This window comes from Cyclopterus lumpus, chromosome 3, assembly GCF_009769545.1.
Source record: "Cyclopterus lumpus isolate fCycLum1 chromosome 3, fCycLum1.pri, whole genome shotgun sequence".
Classification (NCBI taxonomy): domain Eukaryota; kingdom Metazoa; phylum Chordata; class Actinopteri; order Perciformes; family Cyclopteridae; genus Cyclopterus; species Cyclopterus lumpus.
The window spans coordinates 31,334,772-31,352,059 of NC_046968.1; the positions used below are offsets into that span (position 1 = coordinate 31,334,772).

At 41.5% G+C, this 17,288-nt stretch overlaps 1 protein-coding gene across 5 annotated transcripts; it reads left to right on the forward strand.

Annotated features, from left to right (window-relative positions):
- The first annotated feature begins 973 nt into the window (after window positions 1-973).
- On the forward strand, window positions 974-15,081 carry LOC117728501 (annexin A2-like). 5 transcript variants are annotated; one of them, XM_034529263.1, is made up of 14 exons: window positions 974-1,042; window positions 1,879-1,958; window positions 5,221-5,282; window positions 5,616-5,709; window positions 8,686-8,780; window positions 8,892-9,005; window positions 9,186-9,276; window positions 9,437-9,516; window positions 11,984-12,043; window positions 12,214-12,307; window positions 12,990-13,085; window positions 13,872-13,930; window positions 14,144-14,266; window positions 14,659-14,898. In XM_034529263.1, the coding sequence occupies exons 3-14, from the start codon at window positions 5,232-5,234 to the stop codon at window positions 14,716-14,718; spliced, it is 1,017 nt and encodes a 338-aa protein (XP_034385154.1). In that variant the 5' UTR covers window positions 974-1,042; window positions 1,879-1,958; window positions 5,221-5,231; the 3' UTR covers window positions 14,719-14,898. The 5 variants fall into 5 exon arrangements, with proteins under 5 accessions (XP_034385154.1, XP_034385156.1, XP_034385155.1 ...); XM_034529264.1 differs by having other exon boundaries at window positions 1,001-1,042; window positions 1,875-1,958; XM_034529262.1 differs by lacking the exon at window positions 974-1,042 and adding an exon at window positions 14,944-15,081 and having other exon boundaries at window positions 1,255-1,958; window positions 14,659-14,759.
- The last annotated feature ends 2,207 nt before the right edge of the window (window positions 15,082-17,288 follow it).

Below are 17,288 nucleotides of genomic sequence, written 5' to 3' on the forward strand. Positions count from 1 at the left end.
GCCACACAACTTTCTCGGACTTCACGGTTTATTTTATTCAGGAAATGTTCTTTTAGATGCACTTCGTACGACTCAAGAGGAGTACTCCCCATTCTGCCTCTTATTAGCCCACTTTGCTGATCAAAGACTATCGTGAGTCTTGCCAAGAAGGTAGCTCATGTCTCCTCCAGCTTCTGATCCAACAACGTGGGGAAGGGAAGGAGGAGGGAAAGGGGAGGGAAGGAGGAAGGAAAGGGAAAAGAAGAGAAAGGGGAAAGAAATGGGAAGGACAGGGACAGGAAGTCTGTTCCAGTCTGATATTGATCTGGTATCAGATGTGAACACCTGGTGCAGTTACCTGAGATGCTAATGATGGACTGGTCCTCCTCGAGCAGTCGGTTGTGTCTCTGACTTCCTGTTGTATTCTTAAAGGGATGAAGATCATCAGCAGTTTAACTTGTCAAATCTGGTGTTTTAGGGTTTAAAACAAATCAGCAAGAGGTGAAGGAGGACAGAAGGAGTGTTCAATCACTTATTTATCTTGACAGTGGGTGACAAAGGGTGGGGGTGCAGTTTTATTAATCTGGTCAAAGTCTTTAGGTCACAGTAAGCCCCGCCCACTCGTACAGCATCAGCTGAGTCTGCAGGTGAATCACTGACGGAGGTGAATCACTGATGGAGGTGGGAGTAGCTCGTAAGTCAGGGTCGTCACAGGAACCTGAACCAACAAAGCTAACACTATCATGCTAATATGTGAAGAGGAAAGGGGGTAATATTGACCACTGTGATGTTTAATAATTATTTAAAATCACATTTCACTAAAACACATCAGCAGAGTTCTAACTCCAACGTACCATCAGTTAGCTTAGCATAATCAGGTAAATCTCAAACACTCTCCATGTGCACTCAGAAATATAACCATGATGTTTTGAAGGCGAGACGCTATAGAGACTTCCTGTTTACACGCTACAGAGACTTCCTGTTTAAATACTACAGACTTCTTATTTACATGCTACTGTCACGGATTGAAGACCAGGGACCCAAGCACAATGGACAAAACAGAGTAAGCAAATAATAATCCTTTACTGGAGTAACAGCAGGAACAGAACAGACAGAAACAGGGACACAGACTATGGAACGCTGGAGAACTTGGTCTCAAAACACAAGACAATCTGGCAGAGGACAAGTGAGGGAACCTAAGTAGTGAGTGACTAACGAGGGAATGGGTTGCAGGTGAGATGGGTGTGAGAACCAGGTGAAGGGAATGAAGGATGATCAGGTGTGAATGACCGGGTCTGAAATGACAAGAGAGTTAATAGACAAACAGATATAATGAAAACAACTATTAACAGAAAGGTGTGGAGCTGAACTGTTAAAGCTACAGAGGCTTCCTGTTTAAATACTACAGAGACTTTCTGTTTACACGATACAGAGACTTCCTGTTTTGTGAATCACTAGTTTGAGATGAGCTACTGAGAACTGGTCGGACTGGTCTTCTTCATTCACATCACTTCCTATATTGACACTGCGTTGGCAGTAAGTGGAGATGAAGAGGTGCAGAACCCCCCGCTGGACTCATGCACATGTGCAATCAGCACACCTACTCAAGAGATGAAACTGTTCCAGATGTCGTATAGGCATATATACCTACTGTATATATAAATATAGATATATATATCTATATAGATGGCCAACCAATCAGAAACCAGTACTGTAATGGTGGCAGAAAGCAGTCGATCCGAACCTCAGTGAGGAATTTATGTCCATTTGTTCAGTGTGTGTAAAAGTTTTGTCCACTGAGTCATCAAGCGCTCAAGAGTATGTGTGTGTGTATGCGTGTGTGTGTGTGTATGTGAGTGTGTGTGCGTGCGTGTGTGTGTGTGTGTGTGTGTAAGTCAGCTAGCTGCTATTTAACACCACACCCTGTCCTGTCCTGGATCATAACGGAACTGCTCGCTGCCTCTCTGCTTCTTCTGAAGGTAAGAACACATGGAAACACTTACAGTTTGTTAGAGATCTCAGCTTCACTCAGAGAAACCTTTAACTTCCACACATCACAAAGCATTTAGGTGTCTTTGGTGTTTTAAAGGATCAAGTCTTTGAGTCTCAGTGAGTCTGTGGAGAGTCTATGAAGAGAGACTGGTGTGAAACTATGTAGTCTGCAGACCCTCTGATTATCTGCCCTCCTTTATTATCATTTATATTATCATGTTCATGTCAGATACAGAGGGAAGATCACGGGAGATTAAATATATGGAGTCATCTCTCCATGCCGACTGGCTGCTGCTGCTCCTGGCGGTCCTGAGAAAAGACTTTAACTTTAATCCATTCATAAACATACTAATCAGCATTGACTGAGGACTATTATTTTGAAACCAGTTGGATGCAGGGAGATATTTTGTTAAAACATTTACATTCATGGCAAAATGCGTAACATTTTCAACGCTAAATATTCAAAATAAGAGTCTGATCTGATCCTAACCTAAGGGATTTTTGTTTGAAAAATGGGGTTGAGGAAATGACGACCAGAGAAAACTGCAATGATCTAAAGGTAAAATGTGTACATGACTAATAACACTGTTAACTGTACTTTGTATTGTAATTATTGCTTTATCAGTGTATCATAGGAATTCCCCCAGCAGTCTGGGCCGATAGCAGCATGACTAGGGGCTGGACCAGGGAAAACCTGAACCAGCCCTCACTAGAAACTTGAACCAGCTCTAACTATGAACCTGAACCAGCACTAACTATAAACCTAAACCAGCCCTAACTATAAACCTAAACCAGCCCTAACTATAAACCTGAACCAGCCCTAACTATAAACCTAATCCAGCCCTAACTATACACCTAAACCAGCCCTAACTATAAATCTGAACCAGCACTAACTATAAACCTAATCCAGCCCTAACTATAAACCTGAACCAGCCCTAACTACAAATCTGAACCAGCACTAACTATACACCTGAACCAGTCCTAACTATAAACCTGAACCAGCCCTAACTACAAATCTGAACCAGTCCTTACTATAAACCTGAACCAGCACTAACTATAAATCTGAACCAGCACTAACTATAAACCTGAACCAGCACTAACTATAAACCTGAACCAGCCCTAACTACAAATCTGAACCAGCACTAACTATAAATCTGAACCAGCACTAACTATAAACCTAAACCAGCCCTAACTATAAACCTGAACCAGCCCTAACTATAAATCTGAACCAGCCCTAACTATGAACCTGAACCAGTCCTAACTATAAACCTGAACCAGCCCTAACTATAAACCTAAACCAGCCCTAACTACAAATCTGAACCAGTCCTAACTATAAACCTAAACCAGCCCTAACTATAGACCGGAACCGGCCCTAACTATAAACCTGAACCAGTCCTAACTATAAACCTGAACCAGTCCTAACTATAAACCTGAACCAGTCCTAACTATAAATCTGAACCAGCACTAACTATAAACCTGAACCAGCCCTAACTACAAATCTGAACCAGCACTAACTATAAACCTGAACCAGTACACAAGCTGGGATCAACTGGAGATATGTAAGAGACTTATTAGAGCAGCTTGATAATAAGGAATTGCAGTAGTCTAGTCTAGAAGTAACAAATGCATGAACTCATGATTCCCGTCAGAAGGAGAATCCAACTGATTTGGGAACAAAATGTCGAGTTCTTCAGTGAAGTAGTTTTGTCTCTTTTATTTTCACCAAAAACCAGAGGACCAGGATCACGAGAATGCGATTCACGAGTAACATAGTTGACATCCTTCAAGATCCTAGCCGGAATGCAACACTCCTTTAGTAATCCATAAGAAACCTGGCCTATTTTCACTTCAACTGTTACGGGTTGATAAACAGTTTTCTGTTTTGAGTGCATGAATATTTGAGATGGCAGCCTTCCCCTTTAAGCTCAACGAGTGTTGCTAGGTGATGAAACGCTGAATCTCACTACAGGGTCAAAGGTCGAGTCCAGTTCTTCACAAGTATTAAATCACGATAACTCCATTGTTTATGGTGTATAATTATCTAACACTTTACAGAGTTTAAATTAATTTGTAATTTCTTTGAAGATCTGTATGTTTGTGTTTGTGTGTGTGTGTGTGTGTGTGTGTGTGTGTGTGTGTGTGTGTTACACAACAGGCTTCATGCCCCATTAGATATGTGTGCTCTATCTTATCTGCAGCCCTGACCTCTCCTGCGGTCCCACCCTCAGACGTCCTGGTCAATAAATCAAACGCACCTCTCTGCAGCGTTTACAGCCTGCTGGGTTCTGAAGCGCTCAGTGTGAACAGACTTTTGTGTTGAAAATCCTTAGTCTGTTCTCAGAGTTACTGAGATTGAATCAACTGATGTGCTTTCTCCTCTGGTATCTCGGTCCCACTTTTTGTTGTGCATTCTGCATAATATTCATATATCCATACAACATTCATACAAAAGAAAAACCTGTATGGAAACACGTCAGCGTGGTCAACATAAGATGCTCCATCCGGTGTTTGTAATAATTGTGAAGTCAGGTGACTTAGTAGAAAGTCCAGGCAGGGAGGAGGCCGGCAGGTGGAGGAGTCTAACAAAAGAGACACCAAAGGGTCCTGAGAACCCAGGGGGAAACATCTGAACACTGTAAGTGTGACTAAAGAGCAGGACAACATCTTTAAATTGACTTTCATGTCATTCTTTAGTCGACTGATAGAACATTAATCGCTGAGTATCAAGTCTTCTGATAATCAGTTCATCTTTTGAGTCACTTTGCAAACTAAAACATCTGCTGGTTGCAGTTTATCCAAAGTGAAAATGTGCTGTGTGTGTGTGTGTGTGTGTGTGTGTGTGTGTGTGTGTGTGTGTGTGTGTGTGTGTGTGTGTGTGTGTGTGTGTGTGTGTGTGTGTGGTGTGTGTGTGTGTGTGTGTGTGTGTGTGTGTGTGTGTGTGTGTGTGTGTGTGTGTGTGTGTGTGTGTGTGTGTGTGTGTGTGTGTGTGTGTGTGTGTGTGTGTGTGTGTGTGTGTGTGTGTGTGTGTGTGTGTGTGTGTGTGTGTGTGTGTGTGTGTACAGTATATTTTTAAACACACAGGAGAATACGTTCACCAATACCTCTCTGGTGTTTCTCAGATTAAACCATTCATTGATGAATCGAGAGAAGAATAAGTGGAAGAATTGATGGTGAAAACAATAATTTTCACTGAATGATGTGGAGGAGACGTGATCATGATTGATTAATGATTGTGTTTCCTCTCTGCAGGTGGAATCAACATGGCGATGGTGTCTGAGTTTCTGGCCCAGCTGACGCTGGCGTACGGAGCGGTGAGTCTCAGGAAGCATATTCATCAGGACAGCGAGGTGATGATCCACCTCCTACTGTCTTAATCTTATCATCACATCAGGACACGTATGTCCATTGTGCCATATCTTTACTGCCCTCTGAGAGCCGATAAAGGTGTGGCTGGTTCTCCACCCACAGTTCACCTGAACAAATAGAAACCTGATAAACTGAAGGCAAGGACCAAAGACCCAATGAGTCACAAGATGATCAAGTGATCATTTCTGAACTTCAATCTCAGACTCTTTGTTATCTATTATTTACAGGAAGTTTAGATGATGTCACAGCACTGTGAATTGACATTCTGTCCTCCGTAGGAAGTGGAGCCTAAATTCCCCACCGTGGTCCCGGTACGAGACTTCGACCCGGACAAAGATGCAGCCAGGATCGAGACGGCCATCAAGACTAAAGGTGAGAGAGTCTTTCCACATCTCAGAATGATGTCCCTGTGTTCCGCCTGTTCATCACAAATCATTGAGTGGACATCAGCCCCAAATAAAGGTTTACATCAGACCAGAGTCTTCAGAGACAAACCTGGGGCTTCAGAATGAAGACAACATTCATTCAACAGAGCTGTGGTTTCAGTACATAATACACAGTACGCTACTTCCTTTACTGTCAACCAGACGCTACTTAAAGGTCCTCTATTTGGCATTCAGATCATTAATATCTCATCATCCTCTACCATCTACATAAAGATGGAGAGGAGTAAAGTCACACGATCAAAGAATGAAGTCTCTCTCCTTCTGTGTGTTGGTATCAAAGCTTCTTCTTTCAAATATATATATATATATATATATATATATATATATATATATATATATATATATATTATATATATATATATATATATATCTATAGTTGGAGGCCTTCTTTTAAGCCCTCAATGTCTCTTCAGTGTGAAATAAAAATATTTGAAACAGACACTAAGACTAAGGTCTAACAAGACCAGTATAGAGATGAGTCCTTTATCAGCACTAAGGTCTAACAAGACCAGTATAGAGATGAGTCCTTTATCAGCACTAAGGTCTAATAATACCAGTACAGAGATGAGTCCTTTATCAGATGCAATTAGAGGTCATTAGTAATGTCGCCAGTGCTGTCTCTGGGTTGTGGTGTTTTCTAAATCCTGACTGAATAAACTATTATGATGTAGAAAGTCACACAACTGATTTGCGACTACTTTCTCAAGGATCTTAGAGAGGAAGGGAAGGTTAGAGATTGGTCTGTAGTTAGCCAACACCTCTGGATTAAGAGTGGGCTTTTTCAGGAGAAGTTTAATTACAGCTACTTTGAAGGAATGTGGTACATGGCCTGTTAGCAAAGACACATTAACAATATCCAACAGAGAGGTGCCAATTAAAGGCAACATGTCTTTAAGCAGCCTCGTTGGGATGGGGTCTAAGAGACAGGTAGACGGTTTAGAAGTAGAAACCGTTGAGGACAATTGGTCTAGGTTAATGGGAGAAAAGCTATCCAAATATACACCAGGGCATACAGCCGTTTCCAAGGCCACTCCTCTTGATGACAGATCGGCAGTAGTTGAGGGCAAGAGATCATCAATCTTGCCTCTAATAGTTCAAATCTTTTCATTGAAGAAGTTCATGAAGTCATTACTACTGAGGTCTATAGGAATACACGGCTCCACAGAGCTGTGACTCTCTGTCAGCCTGGCTACAGTGCTAAAGAGAACCCTGGGGTTGTTCTTATTTTTCTCTATTACTGATGAGTAATAGGCTGCTCTGGCATTACGGAGAGCCTTTTTATATGTTTTAAGACTATCTCTCCAAACTAAGCGTGATTCTTCCAGATTGGTGGAACGCCATATGCTTTAAAGCTTTCGTGAAGTTTGCTTTAGGTCGCGGGTCTGAGGGTTCTACCAGGGAGCAAACCTCCTTTGCCTCACCGTCTTTTTCTTCAGTGGGGCTATCGAGTCTAGTGTCATTCTCAGTGAGCCTGTAGCACTATCGACAAGATGATCAATCTGGGACGGACTAAAGTTAGCACAGGAGTCCTCCGTCACATTGAGACGTGGTATTGAATCAAATGCAGAAGGAATCGCTTCTTTAAATTTAGCTACAGCACTGTCAGTTAGACATCTGGTGTAGAAACTTTTGACTAACGGTGTACACTCCGGGAGTATAAACTCAAAAGTTATGAGGTAATGGTCTGACAGAAGAGGGTTCTGTGGGAAGACCTCCAAATGCTCAATGTCAATGCCACATGTAAGAACAAGGTTGAGGGTGTGGCCAAAGCAGTGAGTGGGTTTCTGTACTCTGACAGAAGCCAATCGAGTCCAACAATGAGATAAATGCAGTACTAAGGCAATCATTATCAATATCCACATGAATATTACAATCTCCTACAATAATAACCTTTTCACTTTTAAGGACTAAACTTGATAAAAACTCTGAAAATTCAGATATAAATTCTGAATATGGACCTGGTGGCCGGTACAGTATAACAAATAGGATTGGCTGTAATGTTTTCCAGGTTGGATGTGAAAGACTAAGAACAAGGCTTTCAAATGAGTTGTAGTTTAGTTTAGGTTTAGGATTCATTAATAGGCTTGAGTCAAAGATGGCTGCTACTCCACCTCCTCGGCCGGTGCCTCGAGGAATGTGAGTATTAATATGACTTGGAGGAGTTGATTCATTTAGGCTGACATATTCTTCATGGCTCAGCCAGGTTTCAGTAAGACACAGTAAATCAATGTGATTGTCTGATATTAAATCATTTACTAATACAGCTTTAGATGACAGAGATCTAATATTTAGGAGTCCACATTTAATTCTCTTGTTTTGTTGCACTGTTGCAGTAGTGATGTTAACCTGTATGAGGTTATTTTGTATGACTCCTCTTCTGGTTACTTTTGATTTAATTAATTTAAGTGGCCGTGGGACAGACACAGTCTCTATAGAGTTAAGGTTAAGGGTGGGTAACTGCTCGAATGGAAGTGCAGAGAAGGGTGGAAGACTACAACTCTGCTTCTGCTTCCTGACCTCAACTCTGGGTCATGGATTAAGTCTGTTAATCAACTTGGCCATGTTCACAGAAATGAGACGCGCTCCATCCCAAGTGGGATGAATGCCGTCTCGACTCATCAGATCAGGCTTTCCCCAGAAAGTCTTCCAGTTATCTATGTAGCCCACATTGTTTGCTGGGCACCACCTGGACAACCAGCGGTTGAATGACGACATGCGGCTATACATGTCATCATTCATCAGATTGGGGGGGTCAATGATGTTAGTTTCCATTACTATACTGAATCCGTTAGACTGATGATGAAATACATAACTGATTGAAGATCTGGTGTGAAATGTGTTGAACCGACCTCTGACTGTGAAAATGAAGATCTTTTGAAGTTGAACTTAAAATGTTATGCAGGAGTGGACGAACAGACCGTCATCGACATCCTGACCCGACGCAGTGGAGAGCAGCGGAGAGAGATTGCCTTCGAATACGAACGGATCGCAAAGAAGGTTCCAACCATTCTGCCTGAATCCAAACATGAAGACACAACAACTTGCCACTTCTTTCTGCTTCAGCATCACTTAGTTGTTCAAAAAGACATTTGAGTGTCCCTGTTTCAGGATCTGACGATTGCCCTGAAGGGGGCGCTGTCCGGCCCTCTCGAGGCTCTAATGTTGGGTCTGATGAAGAGCACCGCTCATTACGATGCCTCGGAGCTCAAAGCCTCCATCAAGGTCAGAGGCAGCAGAACACAGTACACCAATACACAAGTACAGGAGGAGAAGAGGACAGTACTCAGTACTCTATGACAGTTAGACACACAAAAGGAGCACTTTTACTTTGGATGAAAATGGTACTTGACCAATCAGATGTCTCTGAAAGAGCTATTACCTGACTGCTGGTTCTGGTTTCAGGGACTGGGGACGGACGAAGAAACCCTCATCGAGATTGTCTGTTCCAGAAACAACAAAGAACTGGAGGAGATCAAGAAGGTTTACAAAGAGAGTACGTCTGGACACAACCAGGGAATCTGAAATTAGTTTAAGAATTTAACTTAAAGCTGCTGCCAGTAAATAAAGTGGTTATTCACCAAACCTAAACTAGACTCTTCGTACCATCAACTGCGTAGAAAGCCGAATGTCACATCTCTTTTTTGTCTCTGCAGTGTTTAAGAAGGAGGTGGAGAAAGACGTAGCAGGAGACACATCGGGAGACTTCGCTAAGCTGCTCCAGGCGCTGGTTCAGGTAGAATGTTTGAGGCTCAGTGGCACAGAACGTTTGAGGCTCAGTGAAACAGAACGTTTGAGGCTCAGTGAAACAGAACGTTTGAGGCTCAGTGGCACAGAACGTTTGAGGCTCAGTGAAACAGAACGTTTGAGGCTCAGTGGAACAGAACGTTTAAGGCTCAGTGGAACAGAACGTTTGAGGCTCAGTGAAACAGAATGTTTGAGGCTCAGTGGAACAGAACTTTTGAGGCTCAGTGGAACAGAACGTGAAACGGAACGTTTAAGGTTCTCTTAAACCATTACAGTCACTATATGAGCGTACGCTAAAAACTCTTTATACAAAAAAAGTTCTCTCTCATCACATTCCTATACTAAAAATATATAACTTGCTTAGTTGCGATAACATGATTAAATATGTGCATGTCTGTCTCATGTACAACATTATACATGGTTTGACCTCTCCTCCAAACAATCTGTCGCCACACGACCTGGACATCGGCTCACAAGAGGTGCAGCAAGAGGGGATTGTATTATTATTATTATTATTATTATTATTATTATTATTGTCCCTCTCAGGAAAAGTGCTTCTAGTCATGCTGCGTTCTCCGTACAGGCAGCAGTTCACTGAACTCTATTCCAGGATCAATCAGAGATCTACAATCATTCTTTTAAAGCTGAGACAAATAAATGGTTCATTAGTAGCAGCTCTGTCAGCACTAGACTGTAACTGCTCCTACTCGTCCTCAATCTGTCAGTCAATCTGTCTGTCAGTTGTCTGTTTTTAGGTCTATATGTCCTGACTTTGCTGGTCGACCATTCACTCCACCTGCATGTATGTCTTTTGTTGTTGTTTACCTGTCTGTGGTTATATTTAATTTACTTCTCCCTTATTTTATTTTGGGTGTTTGTACATTTTATATGTAATCTTATGTTTTTAGGTTTGTTTCATAACATCTGCCTCTTGGGACTACAGATGAAAAATAGCCTCTTGGCTAACTCTGGCACATTTACAGAAATGTTTATATTAATGTGTACTGTCCCTTATTAAATAAACAAATAATAAAAGGTTCAGTGAAACAGAACGTTTTAGGCTCAGTGAAACAGAACGTTTGAGGGTCAATGTAACACAACGTTCGAGGCTAAGTGGAACAGAATATTTGAGGCTCAGTGGAACAGAACGTTTAAGGCTCAATGAAACAGAACGTTCGAGGCTCAGTGGTCAAACCGTACACACCTCGCTCACTTCGCTCGGCTTCTGCCAATCGGCTTGTAGCTCCGTCACTTCGAGCTAAACACTCAACAAAGTTACGACTGTTTGCTGTGCTGGCTCCTCATTGGTGGAACGAGCTCCCCATTGACATCAGGACAGGAAGTCTCTACAGACTAAAAACACATCTTAGTGACTACACCTTGAATAGGGAAGGTAGAGCCGTAGTAGCACTTTAGCAGCACTTAAATGTCTCTTACTGATAGCACTTTGTATTTTAACACTTTAGTAGCACTTAAATGTCTCTTACTGATAGTACTCTGTAGTTTAACGTTATTGAAGAAATTGTACTTTCTTGATTCTTGTTGTTCTGAGTTTGGACTCATGGTTTAATGTACTTATTGTAAGTCGCTTTGGATAAAAGCGTCAGCTAAATGACATGTAATGTAATCAGTGAAACAGAACGTTTGAGGCTCAGTCAAATGGAACGCTTTAGGGTCAGTGGAACAGAACGTTTAAGACTCAGTGAAACAGAACATTCGAAGCTCAGTGAAACTGGACGTTTGAGGCTCAATGAAACAGAACATTCAAGGCTAAGTGGAACAGAATTTTAGAGGCTCAGTGAGACAGAACGTTTTAGGCTCAGTGGAACTGAATATTTGAAGCTCAGTGGAACTGAATATTTAAGGCTCAATGAAACAGAATGTTCGAGGCTCAGTGGAACAGAACATTTGAAGCTCAGTGGAACTGAATATTTAAGGCTCAATGAAACAGAATATTTGAGTCTCAGTGAAACAGAATATTTGAAGCTCAGTGGAACAGAACGTTTAAGGCTTAATGAAACAGAACGTTTGAAGCTCAGTGGAACAGAATATTTGAGGCTCAGTGAAACAGAATGTTTTCGGCTCAGTGAGGCTCAGTAAGTATTATTACTGTGTGTTTTTAGTACTTTTTCTGGAAGAGTATTTTTACCGTCTGTTATTAGTACTTCTACTGTAAAATAGTATTTTGACATTTTTGATATTAGTACTTCTACTAGAACAGATTGTTCTTACAGTGTGGTATTAGCATATATTTGTATATATATGGTATTGTAATTCTTCTTTCTCAACCTTTATATGCGTCAGACTCTTTTATACCTGCAGCTCAACCAACAGTTCTACTGTATATACATACCATATTTACTGTGTGGTATTAATATGTTTTCTGAAATTTCTATATACATACATCTACTTGATCATTGTCAACGTTGACGTGATGCTTGTTTCCTGATCACCAGACCAAGAGAGATGAACCCTCGAATGTGGTGGACTACGAGAAGATTGACGAGGATGCCAGAGTGAGTTGAACCACCAGGACATCTGGAGGAACTACAACACTCCAAAAAGATTTTAGGATTTCATAAGAAGCCCCAAATGCCAAATGAGCTCATCTCCTGGGTGTTGATTAGTTTCATGTTATTACAATAATCAATTAATTATATTAAATGAGTGGTTTCACCTCTCTCAGTCTCTGTATGAAGCCGGGGTGAAGAGGAAGGGAACCGACGTGGCCACCTGGATCTCTATTATGGCACAGAGGAGCGTCCCCCACCTGCAGAAAGGTGAACTACACCTACGACACCAACAGCATATACAGACCGGATCCAAAGCATTCTTTGTCACTGCATTTCTTATTGTTTTATGTTTAATACCAACGTTTTTACGTTATTTATGTTAAATACCAACGTTATTTATTTTGAATAACAACAATATTTAAATTTAATACCAATGTTATTCATGTTTAATACCAATGTTCTTTATTTTTAATTATTACATATGTTCTTTGTTTAATACATATGTTTTTAATGTTTGGTACCAACGTTTTTTTATGATTACCAACGATTTTATGTTGTATTTCAAATCTTCTTTATGTTTAATACCAAGGTTCTTTATATTTAATACCAATGTTTTTATGTTGTATACAAATTGTTCTTTATGTTTAATACACAAATGTTCTTTATGTCTAATACCAGTGTTCTTTATGTTTAATAACAATGTTATTTATCTTTGATATCAAAGTGTTTTTATGTTTAATACCAATGTTTTTTATGTTTATTACCAATGATTTTAATGTTTAATACCAACGTTTTTATGTTTATTACCAATGTTATTTTTGTTTACCAACGTGTTACGGGTTAAAACTAATGTCCTTTATGTTTAATACAACATTTCTTATGTTTGATATTACTGGTTGTGTATTCAGTTTTTCACATTGTCCCTTTTGATGTGCTTCATGTCTCGTAGTTTTCGAGCGGTATAAGAGCTACAGTCCCTACGACATGAAGGAGAGCATCAGGAAGGAGGTGAAGGGAGATCTGGAGAAGTCCTTCCTCACTCTGGGTAAAAACACCACTGTAGGACCAGCCATTGTCTTCCTCTGTAACACATGAACCAGTAGACTGGTTCTCTACATGAGACCAATAAGGAACACATGAACCAGTAGACTGGTTCTATACATGAGACCAATAAGGAACACATGAACCAGTAGACTGGTTCTATACATGACACCAATCAGTAACACATGAACCAGTAGACTGGTTCTATACATGACACCAATCAGTAACGCATGAACCAGTAGACTGGTTCTATACATGACACCAATCAGTAACACATGAACCAGTAGACTGGTTCTATACATGACACCAATCAGTAACACATGAACCAGTAGACTGGTTCTATACACGAGACCAATAAGGAACACATGAACCAGTAGACTGGTTCTATACATGACACCAATCAGTAACACATGAACCAGTAGACTGGTTCTATACATGACACCAATCAGTAACGCATGAACCAGTAGACTGGTTCTATACATGACACCAATCAGTAACACATGAACCAGTAGACTGGTTCTATACATGTCACCAATCAGTAACACATGAACCAGTAGACTGGTTCTCTACATGACACCAATCAGTAACACATGAACCAGTAGACTGGTTCTATACATGAGACCAATAAGGAACACATGAACCAGTAGACTGGTTCTCTACATGAGACCAATAAGGAACACATGAACCAGCAGACTGGTTCTATACATGAGACCACGATCAAAGACTGGAATAGTCCTTTAGATGATGGGGACTCCTGTCCACTAAATGTCCATCTGTCTTCTCTTCCCAGTGGAGTGCTTTGAAAACAGGCAGCTGTACTTCGCCAACAGACTCAATGAAGCCATGAAGGTAAAGTTTCAGACTGTTTGGAGGTACTTGTACTTCCATTTCATGCTCCTAATGCTTCTCCTCCACTTCCTCTCTTCACTCCATTCATCGGATGCCTTTAGTTACTCGGTAATGGAAAGGCTGAATGGAGTTGGTTGACATTGCTACTGAAGTAAACTGTCTCTAAGTAATATTAACATCCTACACAACGTTGTGTGTTGTGTCTCTCTGCAGAGCAAAGGAGCAAAGGAGAAGGTGGTGACCAGGATCATGGTCTCTCGCTGTGAAGTGGACCTGATGAAGATCAGAACAGAATTCAGGAAGCAGCACAAGAGATCTCTGTACCAGACCATTTCTGTGAGTAGTGCAACGATTTAAGATTTAAGATGTTCTACAATATGAGAGATTTAATATTTACTACATTGTGAGAAAGATTGAATATTAACTACATTATGAGAAAGATTGAATATTTAGGATTTATTAACATTACGAGACCTTTGATGAAACAGATTGAATATTTACATCAGTATGACATGAGACAAATCATTAATATTACTATTATTATTAATACTACCATCTTTTTTATTGTCATTATCAGTTTTGTTATTATATGCCAGACCTTCTGAAACAATAACAAAACTGATGTTGTTATAGAACCTGTGTTATTATTATTAATAATATCTTACTAAACCATGACTACCATCACTATCATATTGTCATCATTATTATTCTGTATCTATGTGGTTCAGGAACACACTAAAGGAGACTACCAGAAAGCTCTTCTCAGTCTGTGTGGAGGAGACGACTGAGAGAAACTCTGGGTGAACTCAGTTTCCCAGAAGGCCACTGGGTTTGTAATAAGATGACTCCAGCATTTGAGCATTTTTATGTTTCCTCTCCATTAAACAAATAACGTAAACACGTTCCACGTGTGTGTGTGTGTGTGTGTGTGTGTGTGTGTGTGTGTGTGTGTGTGTGTGTGTGGTGTGTGTGTGTGTGTGGTGTGTGTGTGTGTGTGTGTGTTGAGATACCAGACCAGCAGAGGGCAGGAGAGAGCCACCAAGCTCTCTGCTGTGTACAATTACTACATTCACCAGGAGTATTTGTACACACAGTATTCAAAAACATTAAAGTGTTCTTTTTTCATGCTGCTCTCTACTTCTACTAATAAACTGAATAAATCACGTTTTAGAAAGTTCTTTCACCGACCTATTTGAAGATGTTGTCTAAACGTTCACATTCAGACAATATTTCATATATTTAAAAATATATTTGTCATCCTCTAAATTGTGAATAGTTTGTCGTCATTTTAAGAAACACCCACATTTCTCAGTCGAAAGTCAATATTGCAAATCCCAGTAAAATATGGTTTTAACGTCTTCAAATAGTTTAAGAATAACTTTAAATCTTTTAAACTAAACATGCTCAGTCATCGTAACACAGAAAACAATTGATTTGTATTTATGAAGCAAAACTAAAAAAATAACGTGATCAATGTTGTTTAAATACAACCATAATATAAAATACAATGTTGAAGACTTCAGTCAGAATTACGTCATAATACTGACTCTTCTTGTTCACACGTCACTTTGTACACTTACTTCCTCTTTATCCCATCTGTATTCAGCCCAGTGGTATATGAAACATTCATTGTGATATGAAACATGTCCAGTGGTATTATTTTTTTATTAGAGCTTTATTTAACCAGGTAAAATCAATTGAGAACCAATTCTCATTTACAATGATGACCTGGCCAAGAGGCAGTAGCACAGTCCACACAAACAGCACAGATACAATACAGTATGACAAACGTGTTGAACATGTCCGCACTTTGGCCCCAGTGCCCGCATTCTCCACCACCTGTAGTGTCACGGGCTGTCGCTAGGACAGGCTAGCCTGGGGCGGTGCAAAGAGAGAGATGAACACAGGCACGTCCAAGGGTATTTAACAAAAAGTCCGGGTTTATTTCCCATCCCACCAGCAAGGTAACATCCAAAAACAACAAAGTATAAAAAAAAAAGGTCCAGTTAGGTAACACAAAACATCCCGGAGGAGAAAGTGGTTAATTAACCAAACAAAAACTCAATCCTGTTGAATCCAGGCTACGAGGTCCTCTCCCTTGTTGTCCTCTTCCAGGTGCTCGTGGGTTCACCTTCCGCTCTCCTTTCCAGGTGCTCTCCCTTAAGTCTCCCAGCCCTGCCTCAATCAGGTGCCTTAAGCAGCTGGAGCTGGGTGAGCGGTGAGGCAGGCTGGGAGATGTAGTTTTTGCACTGGTGGCCACTCTGTAGCGTCCCTCCACTACCTGTCCCCTTGTGATGCCACATATCCCTCTCCCCGGGCCTGACGTCCTCGGCAGGGTGAATGAGCACCAGAAGGCATCACGGCGGGACAGGGCATCTGCGTTGCCATGGCGTCGCCCTGGCCTGTGAATGACAGAGAAGTTAAACGGCTGGAGGCTTAAAAACCACCTAGTTACCCTGCTGTTTGTTTCCTTATTTTTTGCCATCCATTGCAAAGGTGAATGATCTGTTACCAGAGTGAACCTCCTTCCAAGCAGGTAATATTTGAGGGTTTCCAGGGCCCATTTCAACGCTAGGCACTCTCTCCACTGTGGCATAGTTCTTCTCCCTTGGCAGCAACTTCCGGCTCAAATACAGAACGGGGTGTTCCTCACCTTCCTTCATCTGGGCTAAGACAGCACCCAGGCCCATCTCAGAAGCATCTGCCTGGACCACGAACTCCTTGCTAAAGTCGGGGGCCATCAGGACTGGTTTCGAACACAAGGCCCTCTTCAGGTCGTTAAAGGCCTCTTCTGCGGCCGGGCACCATGTCACCATACGGGAATGTTTCTTGGTCATCAGTTCGGTGAGAGGGGCCGCTATCACAGAGAAATCAGGGATAAAACGTCTGGAATAATTGGCCAGGCCCAAGAAGGATCTCACCTGTTTTTTGGTCAACGGCTTTGGCCAGTCTTGGATGGCAGCGAGTTTCGCATCCTGGGGTTTCACAAGGCCCCGCCCGATGGTGTACCCCAAGTAGTTGGTCTCCCCAAACGCCAGCCTACACTTTTTGGGGTTGGCGGTCAAGCCTGCCTGTCGGAGGGAGTCGAGGACCTTCTGAACCCGTGGTAGGTGGCTCTCCCAGTCTGGGCTCTGAATTACCACATCATCCAGATAGGCCGCTGCATATTCTCGATGGGGTTTCAGTACTTGGTCCATCAGGCGCTGGAAGGTGGCGGGGGCTCCAAACAGGCCAAAAGGCATCATCCGGTACTGCCAGAGGCCTCCCGGGGTGGCAAAGGCTGTCTTCTCCTTCGACCCTGGAGACAATGGAACCTGCCAATAACCTTTGGTGAGATCCAGGGTGGTTAGGAAACGTG